Genomic DNA, 18267 nt, shown 5'->3' with positions numbered 1-18267 from the left:
TGTTATGAAGAGAGTATCGTCACCAGCACTGGGAGGTAGGCCATTTATAGAGGATCGGGGAGAAAGGAAGAAGTAAAGGTGACTCTGAGATTTCCAGCCTGGATACCGACTGAAATGGGAAGCTCTTGGGGGAGGGGACATAGCTTTACTGAAACATATACTTGATGTGTTCTCTTTTGATGTATTGATATACTTGATGTGTTCTCTTTTGATGTATTGAATTTGAGGTGTCGTATGAATTCCATACAGTGTATCTACATGAAAAAATTTGTTGCAGCCAGTTAAAAAGCAAATTTTGAAAGATAATTTGATGACACGAGAATATGCTCATGATTACAATGTTAAGTGAAATGAACAGGATACAAAGTGGCTTACTACCACATAGTCTCAATTTTGCAACTATATTTAGTGTGTGTTTTGGGAGAGGGGATATGCACAGAAAAACACAAGAATGAAGTGCTAACAGTAGTCATCCTTGATGATACTTTACCAAAGTAATATACCTTAACAGTAGTTATCTAGAATTGGAATTACAGATGATTTTTATTTTTTTATGCTGTTTCTGTATTTTTCAAAATTTCTACCATGAACGTGTATTGTTTTCGTAGTCAGGAAAAAAAAAGTAATACATGCTGGCAGGGGCAGAGGGCACTACCCTATTACCTCCAGGTGGGGAGTAAAAGTCTAGGTCCCCTACTCAGCCACCATTGACACCCTGGGGAGAAGAAGGGCACCTCACTATTGCTGGGTGGAGTAGAATTCAGGCTCTCCAATAGACCTCCACTGATACCACTCTGGCCAAAAATGGGAGCGGCACCTTTTTATTGCTCCCCAACTACTTGGGAGGCTGAGATGTGAGGATCAATTGAGCCCAGGAGGTCAAGGCTGCAGTGAGCCGTGATTGCACCACTGCACTCCAGCTTGGGCAATAGAGTGAGACCCTGTCTTAAAAAAAAAAATGGTAGTGAAGTACATTCTAGATGAAGAGACAAGCAATATCAAAGACCCCAAGTGAAATGGATTTAGTATGTTCAATATAGATATATGTTTCAATGTGTATTAAAAAGAAATATAATTATCAGATCAAACTCTTTGGTTTCAAAGATATTGCTTAGGATGAGGCTGGGGTTTTTTTATGTCTATATAAGAAAAGTCCACATAGGCGGTATGTGAATATGGCCAAACTCTTGACAGTATAGAAGTTTAGGAAGCAGATCAGTCTCTAATGTATATAATATTATTAGCCCCATTTAATAGATGTAGGAACTGAGGCCTAGGGGAGTTAATTAGCCTGTACCAAGTCACACAGCAGGTAAATGTGGAAAATAGAATTCCACCTGAGACGCTGAGGATCGTACCCAAAGCTTAGAAGAGGAAATAAGGAATTTTCCTTCTGCCTGGCAGAGCTGCTGATTGTTGCGTAAACAAACCAATAATATTCAAAGAGTAGTTGGAGGCCTCTAATATGTTTAATTAAGCATTTTTTGCTTGTGTGCCCAAAGTACATGCCCAAAGTGATTCTAAAATGATCAAGGGGTAGAAGGAAGGTTGGAAATTATTAGGAAAAATAAGGTAAACCACTCAGGGTTTTGGAATGCCTAACTGTTGACAACTTTGTCAGTCTACCTGGAAGCCCTTTAGCCAACTGAGATTCAGGTACTGTCTTGAGCACAGCCACCAAATCCAGCAGTGCTAAGGGTCATTTTCTGCCAGGGTAAGTGGGCCTAGCCTCCTTGGCCTTGCCACTGAGGGGCAGCTGCTGCAGGATTCTCACCACAGAGTTCCAGAGGAAGGTCTGCAGACCTCCCATCCCATGGTTTTCTGCTATACCTGGACAGGGACTTCCCCAAGCCATGGTCGGGTCATGAAGGAGCTCATAGTCTTTTGAGAAAGGAAAGTATCTTCACAGGCTCCTGGTTTGCCAACAGTCTTCTGCCTCTTTGCAGCTCCAAGCACATTTTGGAGGGAGATTTCACAAAGATTTCTAAATTGAGTTAGAATTTCAAGTCTATTGTGACATGCAAATTAGTCCTGCTTGCCCATTGGCAGCAATGCAGCTGAAGTGCCTAGAGACGGGCCATAAAATGAAAACATCAAAGTGATTAAATGTGCCCGAAGAGCATAATTGAGTGCATGAATAAGAGAAAATAAAACAAATTGATTTTCTCCAGTGCCAGAAAAACAGAATAATTGAAAACAAATAATAGACTTTGAAGTAATCAAAGTGAGGAATGCACCATAGTGACATAGAAACAGCCAGTTGTGGGAGAGATTTATTGTGTTTCTGTTATCATTTTTACAACTTTAATTTCATTAGCTAATAAATACAAATCAATTGAAAAATCAGTCAACCAGAGAGAAGGCAGTCCCAAGCCAAGACTTTTATTCACATCTCTAAAACAGGCTGAGGCAGTGATTCTTAATCTACTTTCATAGGTGCACATTTCTGCCATGAGCTGGAAAACAAGTTCTTGGAGGGCTCTCTGCTTTGGAGGTGTTGATGTTCTGTTCTGACAGTCACTTTCCACATACAGATTTACAGATTCAACTTTCAAAAGGGTCACTTTTATGCCCCGCCAAGATTTCTGACAGACAGAACTACCCAAGTACAAGCATCTTGGTTTACACAGATGACATTTTCATGGCACTGACCAGCAACTGTGGTCTTACACAAGGTCATCCTGGATTCATTTGGTGATAGTGGTGGTGGTGGCAGCTATGGCAGCAACAATAGCAGGAGCACCTGCTGCTCTCACAATACTGTCGAGCATCTATGGCTCACTGCTTCCAACCCCCGCCCTCATCCCCTGACACATACGTGCACACTAGTGACACTGAAATCTAATCTAAAACCAGGAAGGCCAATCAAGAGTATACCACTCTTTTGGCTTCCAGCCTGGTGACCATGATCCTGGGGAAGATCACAGGGGGGGAGCTGGGCTAGAGGAGACTTCTCATGTTCACTATGGCAATAAGGAACTGGGGACACCAAGCCATGCTGGGCTCACATGCTGAATGATCACAGAGCAATCATGAGACCACCACAGAACCATTTTTATGGCTCCTCCAAGAAAAGAATCCTTCTACCCCACTCTTCAGCTGTTCACGGCTGGGCTCAGTGACCCTTCACTTCAGGATCCACAGTGATAGCTGATGTGACTTGAATTGTGAGTTTTCCTTTCACAGGCCCTTGAGCTCTCTGGCAGCTGTTGGCACTTCTAGATGTTTGTGACGCACCCTACCTTCAGGGCTCCACAGTTAGCGACTGTGCCTTTGACTCCAGTAAAGGTCTTTGGGACCACTGGGACTGTAAACCAGGGTGTGCAGAAGGAGTTGGCAGTGCTGAGACTGGCACTACTTGTTGGCTCAGTCAGGATGGCATAGTTAATAGATTGTGCCTGCCAAGCAATTTGTCCTGGAGAATTTATCTTCCAGGAAGCACCTAGAAGGTGAAGGGAGCCTCTCTGACCTTCTGGTGGCGTCCAAGGCCTAATCATGAATGCCTTGAGGTGAATAGGGGATATTAGCATTTAGGTTTTTTGTGCAAGACAGCAAGAGTTGGTCTCCAGTTCAAGTCAAAAATCCCAGCTTCCATTTCCCACTGGTGTTTGGGTGGGGCAAAATAGAGCAAATAGCTTTCAAACTCTAAAGCATTGTACAGATGTAAGGCTGTATTATTCCTCCTACCACTGCTATTCCCATTATCCTGGATTTCCTAGCCCAGAATTTTTGTCTGAGAAAAAGAAATGTGGAGAAGGCACATCGACTGAAGAACCTCGGAGCTCTGTCTCCAAAATGGCTGGGAGGCATTGCCCAGCCCAGCAGATAGACAACTGCCGGGGCCCAGCTCCACAAGCTGGCTGGCAGGCAAGCAGCCCACTCCTGTGATGTCACCTCTACAGTTACTTGTGCCCATCCCTCCACATGAAGCCAGCAGATTTAGGCACAGGAGGGGAGAAAAAATGAATCATAGGCTATTTTAGAAATTGCTTCGATTCCGTTTGAGACTGCAGTAGTGCCTTGAGAACTAAGACGAGAGCACCCTAACCATCAGGGTAATATCCTCTAAGTGCTGGTATCCTGTAAATGTCAGAAGCCTGGTGGGATTAATCCACAACCTCAGGTTCTAATTCAGGTCAGAGGCAGACAAGTGGTAATTGGCGGTTTTACTTAATTGTCAATTAAAGGCTCTCTGATGACAGGAGGGATCGACATTCCAAGGCAAGCAATGCAGTTGACAATTAAGAGCTAAAAATTAAACAAGCCATCCATATCATCACATGCCCAAGGCTTCACAGGAACCCTTGGTACTGCAATTGTTCCCAGGTAGAAAATGAGGTCCTTGAACCTGGCCATGATGGGGCAGCAGCTGGAAATCTTGCTCTAGCCCTGGATCCCACCAGATCCCCTGCTCTCCTGACAATCTCTCAGAGGCTCCCCACGGCCTCTCAGATAAGGCCCTGGCCTTGATATGGCCTCTGGCCACCTCTCCAGCTGCATTGCCCCCCTCCCTGAACTTCATCCTGTATCGTGACCTCAAAAACTTTGCAGTTGGCTTTATACATCCTGCTCTGTTCCTGCTGCCTGGAACATTCTTCCCTCCTTTGCCCTTCAATAAACCACCTACTCTGTGAAACCTCTTATGCCCTCTTTTTCTGCCCACAGCACTCTGTACATACTAGAATTGTATCACCTTGCTGCTGTGGGCTATAATGTGTTTGCCTCCATATATGTCTTCCTCACGAGGCCAAGAACTCCTTCACAGCAAGAACTGTCTTGATCCCCTCTGTGACCCCAGCACCCAGCACAGGGCCTAGCCATTGTAGACATCAGCAAAGGCTTAGGCAATAAATGGACAGAAAAATGGACCAGATTGGGCTAAGGGAGCTGGATAGCTGGATGAGAGCGGGGGTGCACACCATCTAAGATTCTCAGATACCAGAGCCTGCCAGCAGCAGGACAGCCTGGACACCGGCTGCCCAAGAGTAATCCCTACAATGATTTTTCTCAAGATGTGCCTCACGTTCCTCTATATGAGAGACAATCTGAGGTGACACAAAGACATTTTTAATTTTAATAGTCATATTTATTTTAACGTATGTTTTAAAATGTAATAAGCAAGTTGTCTATTATTATTATTATTGCTGCTTATGATAGATGAGGCCAAAATAGGTATTAAAGTTTTTTTCTTATTTTTTAAAATTTCTTTTTAAAAATTGATGGAGACGGGGACTCCCTATTTTCCCCAGGCTGGTCTCGAACTCCTGGGCTCAAGGGATCCTCCTGCCTCAGCCCCCCAAAGTGCTGGGATTACAGGTGTGAGCCACTGGGCTTGGCCTGAAGGTTTAAAAGTAAGTTAATACCCCAAAAAATGAAAAAATAAAAAAATTATATATATATCAAGGTGACTATTAATACAGCTGTTAAGTAGATATAAAAACATTCCTAAAAGAGGTACTCATATGACAGAAGTTTTGGAAACACTTTTCAACAGTCCTAAATTCACTTCTGTGTTCCTTTGTGGTGCCACCCAATCTCCAAGGGTTCCTGAGATCACACCAGCATCCCTCCAAACTGCTGTGATGCTGATTGTGTTCAGAACTTATGTATCCTAGCCTGGTTCTCCTTTTGTTAGCATGTGTTTGCTCACCTTAACCACATTTATAAGGTCCTTAAGAGCAATGGCCAAGCTTTAAGCCTCTGGGAATTTAATGGGAAAGTGCTTGATCAGCTGCCCTGTAGTCTACAGATGTCTTTTCCTTCAGTGAATAGGTACTGAGCACCTACTAGGTGTCGGGCACTACTGAGGGTGCTAACAGTAGAGTAATGACCAAGACAGCAGACAAGGTCCCTGCCCTCATAGAGCTGGTGAGAGGAAGCCAACAGCGAGCAAATAAAGAAACAAACACACAAGATGTTTTCTGTGCGCTAAGTGGATTGAAGAAAATAAAACAGAATTGTGTGACAGAAAAGGAGTGACTGAGGGGGTGGCTCCTTAGCTTGGGTGGTCCTAAGGTCTCTCAGAAGTGACTTTGGGGTTGAGACCTGTCGATTCAAGGTGACAAAGGTTATGAGAAGAGTTGGAAATGGGGATAGCCAGGACAGAGCATTCCAGGAAGAAGGAAGAGCAAGTTCAAAGACAGGAGAAGCCCTAAGAGGGAAAAATGATTTCTGTGTTCAAGCCACACAAAGAAGACTCATGTGAGCAAGGAGGGTGGTGGTAGGAGACAGGAGGCAAGGGACCGGCCCCTGCAGGTGAGTAACTTAGATTTTATTGTGATTGGAGGCTGCTAGAGGGATTTGAGCATAGGAGTGATGTGGTCTGTCCTAAGTATTAACAAAATACTCTGGCTGCTATATAGAGAATAGGGTTGTAGGAGACAAGGAAGGAAGCAAGGAGACCAGTCTTGAGGCTATTAGAATCATCCATGTAAAGGGCAAGAATAGTTTGGGGTACAGTTACAGCAGTGAAGGATGGAAAAAAAGAGGTAGATTTGGAATCTATTTTGGAGGTAGAATCCACAGGACTTGCTAATAGATTGAAAAGGAAGGTTGTCAACAAAGGAGGAGTAAGGATGACCCCTAGTCAACGTCATGAAGGAAAAAAAAAAGCACAAGAGGACTGTTCTATGTCTACTCTGTCCAATATAGTCTCACCACTAGCCACATGTGGCTAAGTTCATTAAAATTAAACAAAATATAAAATTCTGTTCCTCACTTGCACTAGACATATTTCAAGTGCTCAATAGCCACATATGACTAGTGGCTACCATATTGAGCAGCGTAGCTGTAGGATGGTCACATCATCCAAGAAAGTTCTATTGGACCACACTGCTCCACATTAAGAAGATTAAGAGAATAAAAAGACAAACCACAGACTGGGAGAAATATTTGCAAAATTCATATCCAGTAAAGGAGTTCAATCCAAAATATACAAAGAACTCTTAAAACTCAACAATAAGAAAACACTCAATTTTTAAATGGGCAAAAGAGGCTGAGTGCAGTAGCTCACTCCTCTAATCCCAGCACTTTGGGAGGCCAAGGTGGGCAGATCGCTTGAGTCCAGGAGTTTGAGAACAGCCTGGGCAACATGGTGAAACCCTGTATCCACAAAAAAATATAAAAATTAGCCAGACATGGCTACATGTGCCTGTAGTCCCAGCTGCCCAGGAGGCTGAGGAGGGAGGATCACTTGAGCCCAAGAAGTCAAGACTGAAGTGAGCTGTGATCACACTACTACATTCCAGCCTGGGCAACAGAGTGAGACCCTGTCTCAAAAAAATAAAATTAAAAAAATTAAAATGGGCAAAAGTGAGCCCATTTTTGGGGTGTGGTTGCTCCTGCCTGTAATCCCAGAGCTTTGGGAGGCCTAGGAGGGAGGATTGCTTGAGGCCAGGAGTTCAAAACCACCTTGGGCAACATAGCAAGATCCCATCTCTACAAAAAATTTAAAAAAATTTAAAAAAATAAAAATGGACGAAAGATATTAATAGGCACCTCATCAAAGAAAATATACAGACAGCAAGTAAGTGCAGATGCTCCTCTGCCTATTACAGTGGGGTTATGTCCCAATAAATCCATTGTAAGTTGAAAATATAAGTGGAAAGTATGTTTTCAACTTACAGTATCTTCAGCTTATGATGGGATTATCTAGATGTCACCCCATCATAAGTTGAGGAGTGTACTGAATGCATATTACTTATGTACCATCATAAAGTTGAAACATCTTAAGTCAGAGACTATATGTGAAAAGATGCCCAATATCATGTGTCACTAAGGAATTGCAAATTAAAATGAGATACTATTACATATCTATTAGAATGGCTAAAATCCAAGACAGTGACCACACCAAATGCTGTTAAGGATGTAGAACTACAGGAACTCTCATTCATTGCTGGTAGGAATGCAATATGGTACAGTCACTTGGGGAGACATTTTGGTAGTTTCTTACAAAAATAAACATATTCTTACCACATGATCTAGCAATCACACTCCTTAGTAATTACCCAAATGAATTAAAAACTCATGTCCACACAAAAACCTGCACATGAATGTTTGGAGGAGGTCTTTTTTGTTGTTTGTTTGGGTTTTTTTTATTATTATTTTTTTTTTTTAGAGACAGTGTTTCACTCTGTCACCCAGGCCAGAGTGCAGTGGCACAATCATAGCTCACTGCAGCCTTGACCTCCGGGGTTCAAGCGATCCTCTTGCTCCAGCCTCTTGAGTAGCTTGGACTACAGGGGTGTGCCATCACACCCAGCTAATTTTTTTATTTTGTAGAGACAGGTTCTCACTATTTTGCCCAGGCTAGTCTTGAACTCCTGGCCTCAAGTGATCCTCCCACCTCAGCCTCCCAAAACACTGGGATTACAGGCCTGAGCCACTGTGCCCAGCCCTGCACACAAATGTTTATAGCAGCTTTATTCAGAATTGCCAAAACTTGGAAGCAGCCAAAATGTCTTGCAATAGGTGAATGGATAAGCCCGTTGTACATCCAGACAATGGACTATTATTCAGCACTAAGAAAAAATGAGCTATCAAACCACAAAAAGACATGGAGGAAACTTAAATGCATCTTGAAAGAAGCCAGTCCAAAAGGGTTACATACTGTATGATTCTAACCATATGACAGTAAAAAGATGATGGTTGCCGGGCTTCAGGGAAAGGAAGGGAGGGATGAGTCCATGGAACACAGATGATTTTGAGGGCAGTGAAACTATTCCTGCATGATACTCTAATGGTGGATACATAACATTACATACTTTTCAAAACTCATAGAACTGTTCAAGACCAAAAGCGAATCTTAATGTAAACAGTGGACTTAAGTTAATGATAATGTATCAGTATCCATTCACTAACTATAATAAATGTATCACACTAATGCAAGATGTTAATAATAGAAGAAACTGCCTGTAGGGGAAGGGGAAGGAAATATATGAGAGCTCTCTGTACTTTCTCTTCAGTTTTTCTATAAACTTAAAACTGTTCTAAAAATAAAATATATTAATTTAAAAAAGAAAGACTAAAGAGATTGTTCATCAACACCTAACAAAGTACCTGGCACAGAGTGGACACGCCATAAATGTTTATTGAATAAATTGATAAACAAATTAGCCAACCAGTGGTTCAGTAGAACCCAGGCCCCCTGAGTCCCAGTTCAGTACTCCTTCTTGTACATCAGAGCTAGAGTAACAGTATAGTTTATTGTCCAAACCAGGATATTTGAGAGTGAAATGGGGTGCCTTAGGTATAAATCAAGACTATTTCAGAGATAACCGGAAATCACAAACTGGGAGTCCACGAGCTACATCTCGCCTCCAAAATTGTTTTGTTTGGCCACTCATCTTAATGCCTCATATGATATTCTTTTAAAATGTCAGTCATTTGCCCACATTTAACACAGTGGAAACTGCATAAAAATGTGAAATTTGGGCCGGGCGCGGTGGCTCACGCTTGTAATCCCAGCACTTTGGGAGGCCGAGGCGGGCGGATCATGAAGTCAGGAGATCGAGACCACGGTGAAACCCCATCTCTACTAAAAATACAAAAAAATTAGCCGGGCGTGGTGGCGGGCGCCTGTAGTCCCAGCTACTCGGAGAGGCTGAGGCAGGAGAATGGCGTGAACCCGGGAGGCGGAGCTTGCAGTGAGCCGAGATTGCGCCACTGCACTCCAGCCTGGGCAACAGAGCGAGACTCCATCTCAAAAAAAAAAAAAAAAAAAAAAGTGAAATTTGGACTTCTCTTGGAAAATGGAAGGACTCAGTCCCATGGGGCCGACAGGCCTGCACAGTGGTGAGTGGCTGGAGCTGAGCCGCAGCTGCCCACTTTGCCAGCAGGTACCTTCCTCTTTGCCACAGGCCCCACCAGTCCCTTTTGTATCTCTTACTCTAGGCCAAGTGTGAGTTTCCATTTACACTGTCTTGGTTTTGTTTTCTTCTGTGGCAGAGTTAAGAGAAAAGGAAAGTATTTCTTACACTTATGTCATGATTCAAAGTAAGAAAATGAAAAAAGGATCAAGAGGGCCCCTTGTGTCTTGCCCCCAGCCTGCTTTACAAACAGTATATTCTTGGCCTCTCTAGGCAATTGAGTCTGCCCGCTGTGGTCTGAACTTCTTGTCTCCCTAGGCCCCAGCCTGTGCTAGCCTTTAGAATTTTCTCAGGCTGCCACCCACTGCTGGAAAAGCTAGATGTGAGGGGAAAACAATGGGCATTATTTAAGCTTGCATTTTTATTGTTACCCCAATTCAACATTGCTCATCGTCAACTTCTTGGTGAAAATTATTTCTGTTGTTTTTCTTAATTGCCTCCAAATGTAACTGGAGAGTGAGGCAGAGCAGCAGAGAGTACAGCACCCACCTTTCCTCCCTGCAAACATGTCTTGTTGGAATGCTTTGACATGGAATTTTGTTCATCCTTGCATTCGCTCATTCCCCTAGCTCTGGCTATACTTACAGATGGAAGGACCCTCACTTCACACCAGCGTCCCCTGTAGGTTGTCCTCAGCCGAGGCAACAACACAAGCCAAGGTGTGGAAACAGGAAAGCATGGATGGGGCCCATTTACACTAAGGAGTTGGACTTCATTCATAGGTGGTAGGTCGGGAACTGCTAAAGTCTTTTTTTTTTTTTTTTTTTTTTTTTTTTTTGAGACGGTGTCTCGCTCTGTCACCCAGGCTGGAGTGCAATGGCACCATCTCGGCTCACTACAACCTCCACCTCCCGGGTTCAAGCGATTCTCCTGCCTCAGCCTCTCCCCAGTAGCTGGGGCTACAGGTGCCCACCACCACACCCAGCTAATTTTTTTGTATTTTTAGTAGAGATGAGGTTTCACCGTGTTGGCCAGGCTGGTCTCAAACTCCTGACCTCAGGTGATCCATCCACCTCAGCCTCCCAAAGCGCTGGGATTACAGGTATGAGCCACCACACCCAGCCTTCTAAAGTCTTTTTGAGCAGAGAAGGAATGTGATCACAGCTAGCAATTGTACAGGGAATAGCTCTAGAAGCAGGAGGACCAGATAAGAGGTTGTCGCAGTGACCTGAGTAACAAGAGATGTGACTAAAGCAGAGACAGTGGAACAGAAAGAAGGGGATAGATTGGAGAGACATCTTGATGTTAGGCTTCACAACTCATAAGATGTGGAGAAGGCATGGACTAAGAAATTAAGGATCAAAGATTATCCTGAGATTTTTTTTTTTTTTTTTTTTTTTTTTGAGACGGAGTCTCGCTCTTTCGCCCAGGCTGGAGTGCAGTGGCGCAATCTCGGCTCACTGCAAGCTCCGCCTCCCGGGTTCACGCCATTCTCCTGCCTCAGCCTCTCCGAGTAGCTGGGACTACAGGTGCCCGCCACCACGCCTGGCTAATTTTTTGTATTTTTTAGTAGAGACGGGGTTTCACCGTGGTCTCGATCTCCTGACCTCGTGATCCGCCCGCCTCAGCCTCCCAAAGTGCTGGGATTACAAGCGTGAGCCACCGCGCCCGGCCATCCAGAGATTTTTTTGAGGTTAGGGGGTTGAAACACCAAAAGCATGATCCAAAAAAAGAAAAAAAAATGGATAAGGAAATGGAGCTCATCAAAATCAACTTTTGCTTTACAAAAGACCCTGTTAAGGGAATGAAAAGATAAGTTACATACTGAGATAAGATATTTGCAAATCATATATCCAACAACAGATTTGTATCTAAAATATATAAAGGGCCGGGTGCAGTGGCTCACACCTGTAATCCCAGCACTTTGGGAGGCTGAGGCGGGTGGATTATTTGAGGTCAGGAGTTTGAGACCAGCTTGGCCAACATGGTGAGATCCCCTCTCTACTAAAAATACAAAAATTAGTCGAGCGTGGTGGCATATGCCTGTAATCCCAGCTAACTAGGGAGGCTGAGGTAGGAGAATCGCTTGAACCCAGGAGGCAGAGTTTGCAGTGAGCCGGGATCGCACCACTGCACTCTAGCCTGGGTGACAGAGTGAGACTCTGTCTCAAAACATAAAAATAAAACATATATATAAAGAACTTTCCAAACTCAACAGAAAAAAAAAACAATTAGGAAGTAGTCAAAAGACAAGATATGAAAAGGATATACAGACAGCAAATGAGCACATGAAAAGATGTTCAACATCATTAGCCATTGGGAAAATGCAAATTGAGATCATAATGTGATATCACTATACATCTATCAGAATGGCCAAAATAAAAACCAACACCAGATGCCAGCAAGAATGCTGAGAAACCAGATGACTCAAACATAGATGGTGGGAATGTAAAATGGTACCACCAGTCTGGAAAACAGTTTGGCAATTTCTTATAAAGCTAAACATGCTACTACCATACCTCCCAGCAATTACTCTGTTGAGCATTTGTCCCAGAAAAATGAAAACTACGTTCACACAAAAACCTGTATGTGAATGTTCATAGTGGCTTGATTCTATAGCCAAAAACTAGGTGTCCTTCAGCAGATAAGTAGTTAAACAGATTGTGCTACATCCATACTGTGGAGTACTACTCAGCAAAAAGAAGCAACCAACTTGATACCCACCACAACTTGGATGGATCTTAAGAGCAGTATGCTGGGTGAAAAAAGCCTATCTATCTCAAAAGTTTATATACTGCATGGTTCCATTTCTATAACATTCTGAAAATGACCAAATTTTAGAGAAGGGTAACAGATGAATGGTTGTGGGGACTTAGAGGTGGTGAAGGAGGAGGGATGGGAATGACTGTAAAGGAGGTAGAGGAGGGAAATCTTTGTGGTGATAAAATAGTTTCGTATCTTGATTGTGGTTGAGGTTACATGAATCTACACTTGCGATTAAATGGCCTAGAATTATACACTTATGCACACACAAATGAGTGCTTGTAAAACTAGTGACATCTTAATAAGATCTGTGAATTGTACCAATGTCAATTTCCTGACTTGGATATTGAACAGTAATTATGTAAAATGTTAACATGTGGGGAAACCTGGGGAAGGGTGTGTAGAACCTCTCTGCACTATTTTTTTTGCAACTTCCTGTTATTCTATAATTATTTTAAAAGTAAAAGGTAAGTACAAAAAAGGAATGAACTTCTATTGATACATGCACAAATCTGCATGAACCTCAAAGGCATTATGCTGAGAAAAAAAAAAAAGCCTATCTTAAAAGGTTACAGACTGTTTGATTCCATTTATATGGCATTCTCAAAAAGACAACACTACAGTGTTGGAGAACAGATCAGTGCTTGCCAAGTGGTGGGGGAGAAAGGAAGATGTGATTGCAAAAGGATAGCACAAGGAGATTTGAGGGGTTATGGAACTCCTCTCTGTCATGAATCTATGCATATGTTTAAAATCAGATCTGCACATGCACAAATGTCAAATTTACTGCAGATTAAAATCTAAAATAAAAGTAGATAGGCAAGGCCGGGCACACCTGTAATCCCAGCACTTTGGGAGGCCGAGTCGGGCGGATTACGAGGTCAAGAGATCGAGACCATCCTGGCCAACATGGTGAAACCCCATCTCTACTAAAAATACAAAAATTAGCTGGGCATGGTGGCGCACGCCTGTAGTCCCAGCTACTCGGGAGGCTGAGGCAGGAGAATCACTTGAACCCAGGAGATTGCAGTGAGCCGAGATCGCGCCATTGTACGACAGCCTGGGCAACAAGAGCGAAACTCCATCTCAAAAAAAAAAAAAAAAAAAAAAGATAGGCAAGTAGTTTGTTTCTGATTTGTTTCTTCTTTCCTTCCTTCCTTTCATTCATCCATTCATTCAGCCATTTACTGAGCACCTACTATGAGTGAGGCACTGTGCCAGACTTTGGAGATCAACCAAAAGTAAGACAGCCAGGCCCTGCCCTCAGGGAGCATTGTTTCTGTTTCAGAGAGGTGGCCAGCAGGGTTTGGAGCCCAGTGTTTCTACTTGGGGAAGTGTGGCAAGGGAAAGACTATGGAGGGACAAAGTGAGCAACTTTTCATTCCTAGAGCCCAGTCCTGTAGGATTTCAAATGATCACTTTTTCCTCAAAGACTCTTAGGCCTGAGATCAGAGGAAAGCCCCCAATCTGTGTTTCACAGGTACTCACAAGAGAAAATGCTAGGAGGGTTGTGCCTTGCTAAGGGAAGGAAGAAAAGTTGGGGGTAGGGAGCATGAGATTTGATGCAGTTAGTAAAGAATGAACTCTGAAAAGTGTTACGAGAGGGAGAGAGAGAGAGAGAGAGAAAGAGACTTAAAACAACCATTTGTTTAGCTCATGACTCTATAGATTGGCAATTAAGCTGAGTTCAGCTGGGTGGCTCTTCTGGTTCTGGCTGGATACACCCAGCATCTGCAGTCAGCTGGCTGTCAAAGGCCTCAATCGTATGTACAGTAACTGGCTGGTGGTTGCCTGGGTGACAGGGGTCTCTGGGCCATTTGTTTCTCATCGTCCAGCAAGCTATTCTGGTCTTGTTCCTTATGGCGAGGTCACAGAGTTCCCAAGAGCAGCAGAGAATAAGCCCCAAAATATAAGTGCTTTTTAAAAAATAGCTCTATTGGGGTATAATTCACATACATTACCTGACTCTGAATTTTGTTTTCTCCCCTGTTTGCAGGGAATCTGAAGCATGTGGTCTAGTTGACAGGAAGAGATCAGGTTTCCAGAGCTGAGGAGTGGTGCCTATAATGAAGACAAGCAGTTTGTGGAATTTGTGACTGCAGGGGAAATTTGAAAGAAATTACTTCCTGCAAATTTCCAAGGGGCACCAAGTGGCAGCTGGCTTCCTGGGGTAAAGAGGCAGGCACCCCAGAGTCCTCAACTGGGCCTAGGGGAAGAGGGAGATATCCCACATTTAAAGTTCTTATTTAAAAAAACACACACACACAAATGAAGTTTTTAATCTTTGAAAATTATTTTTAAGTGAATTGGGGAGGGGAGTATTTTTATCGTCTTAAATGAAACAGATCAGAAGCTGGATGAGAGCAGTCACCAGTTTGTAGGGCAGGAGGCAGCTGAGAGGCAGGGTTTGGGCCTCAGGACCATCCAGGTGGAGCCCTGGGAGAGAGGGTACTGATCAGCAGACTGGGAGGTGGGGAGAAGTCCACTGGTGTTGTTTTAGTGTTATGTATCTTTGGTTTTTTTAATAAAATCTTTGAAAACCTACCTCTTCGTCCCATTGTTGTCATTGTAAAGTGCCACTGACAGCACACACAGTTCTGAACTTTTCTTCTCGCTGAAGTGTGAAGAATAACCCTGTTCCTTCCAATCTCTACTCTGGCCTAGCTTGAGAGTCTGACCTCAATGGGGAACTAGTGTGTCCCTAGCCCAAGTTCTTGGGACAGAAGGCCAAGCTCTGGGTTGCACTGGGGCTGTCCATGGTGGGGTAGGAATATTGGCACTGCAGTCATGGAGAGGGGCTTATTGGCACCCTGGGGAGGAGCTGTCCCTGTCCAGGGAGTGATTTAGGGATGGAAAAGGCGTGTTGGCATGTCAGATCCAGGAGGAGCACTTCCATGGATAGAAAGGATGCTTCCCAGTTGAGTGTAGACAATTGGCACATAATGAAAAGGGGAGGAAGTTGTAATGTGTGGTGTCACTGCAACCTCTGGGGAGTTGGCAACATGGAAAAATGGGGATGGGGGATAATGGGAGAGATGAGGAAGAGACAACTAAATGTCATGATATTGTAATTTTATTTACCAAATATTTACGAAGCTCCTTCAACTACTGGGACCGGGATGGCAGACAAGCACACAGCCCCATCCATCCTGGCTGTGTAGGAATTCCCAGACAAGGCAAGGGAGGAGGAAAAGAAGCAGATCCCAACATGTTTCCAGCTCTGTTACCAACATGAGCCCAGAGCCGTGGGAGCACATTTCTACTTTTCAGTATTTTCCAAATTTTCTCTAGTGGGCACATTTTACTTTAATAATAGAAAAAAATAAATACATAAACCTAAAAAAAAAAACAAACAATTGATCCGCGGGGAGTTGGGGGGTAGTTACAGATCAAAGTCAGTTCAAGACACCCACTGAGGAAGACTTTGTGCTCAGGCCCTGGGGCTGTTCTAATTGCCTGGAAGCCCGATCAGTGGGGGCGGTGGCGGGGAGGGGGATGCGGGGCAGGGGGACACTTTTTAGATCAGTTGGCTTGAGGGTGGGGCAAATTTGTCCCCACCGTAAGCCTGCCTGTCTTACCTTTAGGAAATTGCTGCCGACCCTGCCACCACCCACCCCTTGTGTCTGCAAGGGACCAGCCACAATAACTGTAACAACAATGGCAAAGCAAGCATTGGCATATGCCCCATTTTACAGATCATTTTCACTTGTACGTCACTATCAACCCTGCTAGTGGGTATTATCATCCCCACTCTATAGATTAGAAAATTGAGGCTAAGAATGATGAAGTAACATGCCCCTTTTTAAGTGGCAGAGCCAGGAAGCAAAACCCGGCTGGAACTGCAAATTCCCTTACTTTTTCCACTGTCCCACACTAGTGCCACTAGATTATTTTTAAACTGTGACTTTGAAGTAAACAACTTTCTTATTGCTTCCAAAGCCCAAGCTGGACCAAGCCACATGATGCTTCTGGGCCCTCACCACACAGCAGCAGTCATTCGTTTGTGTGCTTTTCAGCAAGTTGCTTGACCTTTCTGGGTCTGTTTTCCTACACCCACAAAATGGGGTGAATAATTCTTGCACCTCATGGGCTATTGTGAGTGGTTGATGAATTATCAAAGATGGAAGCACTTTGAAAAGCGTGTAAAGTATTCTGGACAGGAGGGCCTGCCTTGGAAATGGTCCAGGGAAGGCTCACCTCTGAGGAAAACCCAGTGCTTGTAGGAAACCCACCAGCCCCCTCTGTCTCCAGGGCACTCACAAGGGCCAAAGAGACCAAGAGAGAAGTTTAGACTATGTCTCCAACTCAAGGGGTAAGAAAATAACCACTTAAAAAAGAATTTCGATATTGGATATGCATATATTTACATAAAACACCTTTGGGAAAATACACAAGAAACTGGGACACCTCAGTTGCCTCCGGGCAAGGGAACCAGATGGCAAGTGGCGCAGTGAGGGCAACCTGCACTCAGTTCCTTTTTGTACCTTTTGATTTTTGAACCATGTGAATGTATTACCTGGTCCCAAAAAAGTTAATACATAACTTTTTTTTTAAGTCAATGGAAAATTCCCACCAGTTTACCTTTGGGGAGGGTGGATCTGCCTCTGCTGCATTCAATGTTAGCTGTCACAGAGACAGCAGTAGTATATTTCCAACTATATATTTAAAAGACTCTAAAGCAGAAAGACTTCTTTATAAGAAAATCAAATATAGTCATTCAACAAAAAAAAGGAAAAAGAGGAAGAGGAGAAGGAAAAGAAGGAGGAAGAGAAAAGCAGAAGAATGAAAGAAAACAACCACGTAAACAAGTGTGTTTTGACATCTCTAAGCCCCTATACAGAAAACTCCTGCAGCTCCTCCTTCTCTGCGTTTGCCAGGGGCAGATCCCCAAACCTCCCGCTCAGTGCTGGGCCCAAAGCTGACCGGTAGTGCCTTGGCATGCAGCATACACACTTCAGCCTCAGACTGCCTGGGTTTAAGCCTCTCCCTGTCACTTACTAGCTGTGTGACCTTGGCCAGGTAAATCCCTCTCTCTGAGCCTTAGTCTCCTTGTCTATCAAATGGCAACACTTACCTGTACCTACCTCATGGGGGTGGTTGCGAGGGACCAAAGAGATAATGCAGAAAAGCACGTAGTAGAGCGCATGTTACATATTAGTAGTAGACACTGTTCTTGCCCTGTGGGTAAGGAAACTTCCTGGGGTTCCCTGGCTTCAGGAATTAGGGAAATAGTATGCAAATTTGTGTGACTGTACATATGTACATTTTTCTGGGGCACGGAGCCATAGCTCTTATCAGATTCTCAACACTCAAAGGAGTTTTGTGATTACAAAAAGGATGAGATCTACAGATGTAAAGGTAAAGACAGACATAAATAGAGCTAAGACAGGGGCCCCTCACCTCATGATCTATGCACATGCTAGTCCTGCTTGGAATGCCCCAATCTTCCCTAGACTGGCTCCTTCTCCTCATTCAGTAGTCCGACTCAATTAAATACCCTATGGCCGGGCCCGGAGGCTCACATCAGTAATCCCAACACTTTGAGAGGCCGAGGTGAGAGGTTTGCTTGAGCTCAGGAGTTCCATACCAGCCTGGCCAACATGGCAAAACCCCGTCTCTACTAAAAATACAAAAATGAGCTAGGCGTGGTGGCACATGCCTGTAGTACCAACTACTCAGGAGGCTGAGGCAGGAGGAT

The 18267-nt window shown here is 43.9% G+C and overlaps 1 protein-coding gene across 1 annotated transcript in view; it reads left to right on the top strand.

The window, feature by feature from the left end:
- Positions 1–15113, top strand: part of HDAC8 (histone deacetylase 8) — a 241477-nt gene extending 226364 nt beyond the window's left edge. Inside the window, exon 11 of the mRNA XM_030807076.1 lies at positions 14566–15113. Within this exon, the coding sequence (XP_030662936.1) occupies positions 14566–14588 (23 nt within the window). The 3' untranslated portion in view covers positions 14589–15113. The remainder of the gene's footprint in view (positions 1–14565) is intronic.
- Positions 15114–18267: the final 3154 nt, after the last annotated feature.

The sequence above is a fragment of the Nomascus leucogenys genome, chromosome X (genome assembly GCF_006542625.1).
Source record: "Nomascus leucogenys isolate Asia chromosome X, Asia_NLE_v1, whole genome shotgun sequence".
NCBI classification, from domain to species: domain Eukaryota; kingdom Metazoa; phylum Chordata; class Mammalia; order Primates; family Hylobatidae; genus Nomascus; species Nomascus leucogenys.
Note: the sequence above shows the minus strand (reverse complement) of the source record. Positions and strands in the feature narration are given on the sequence as shown.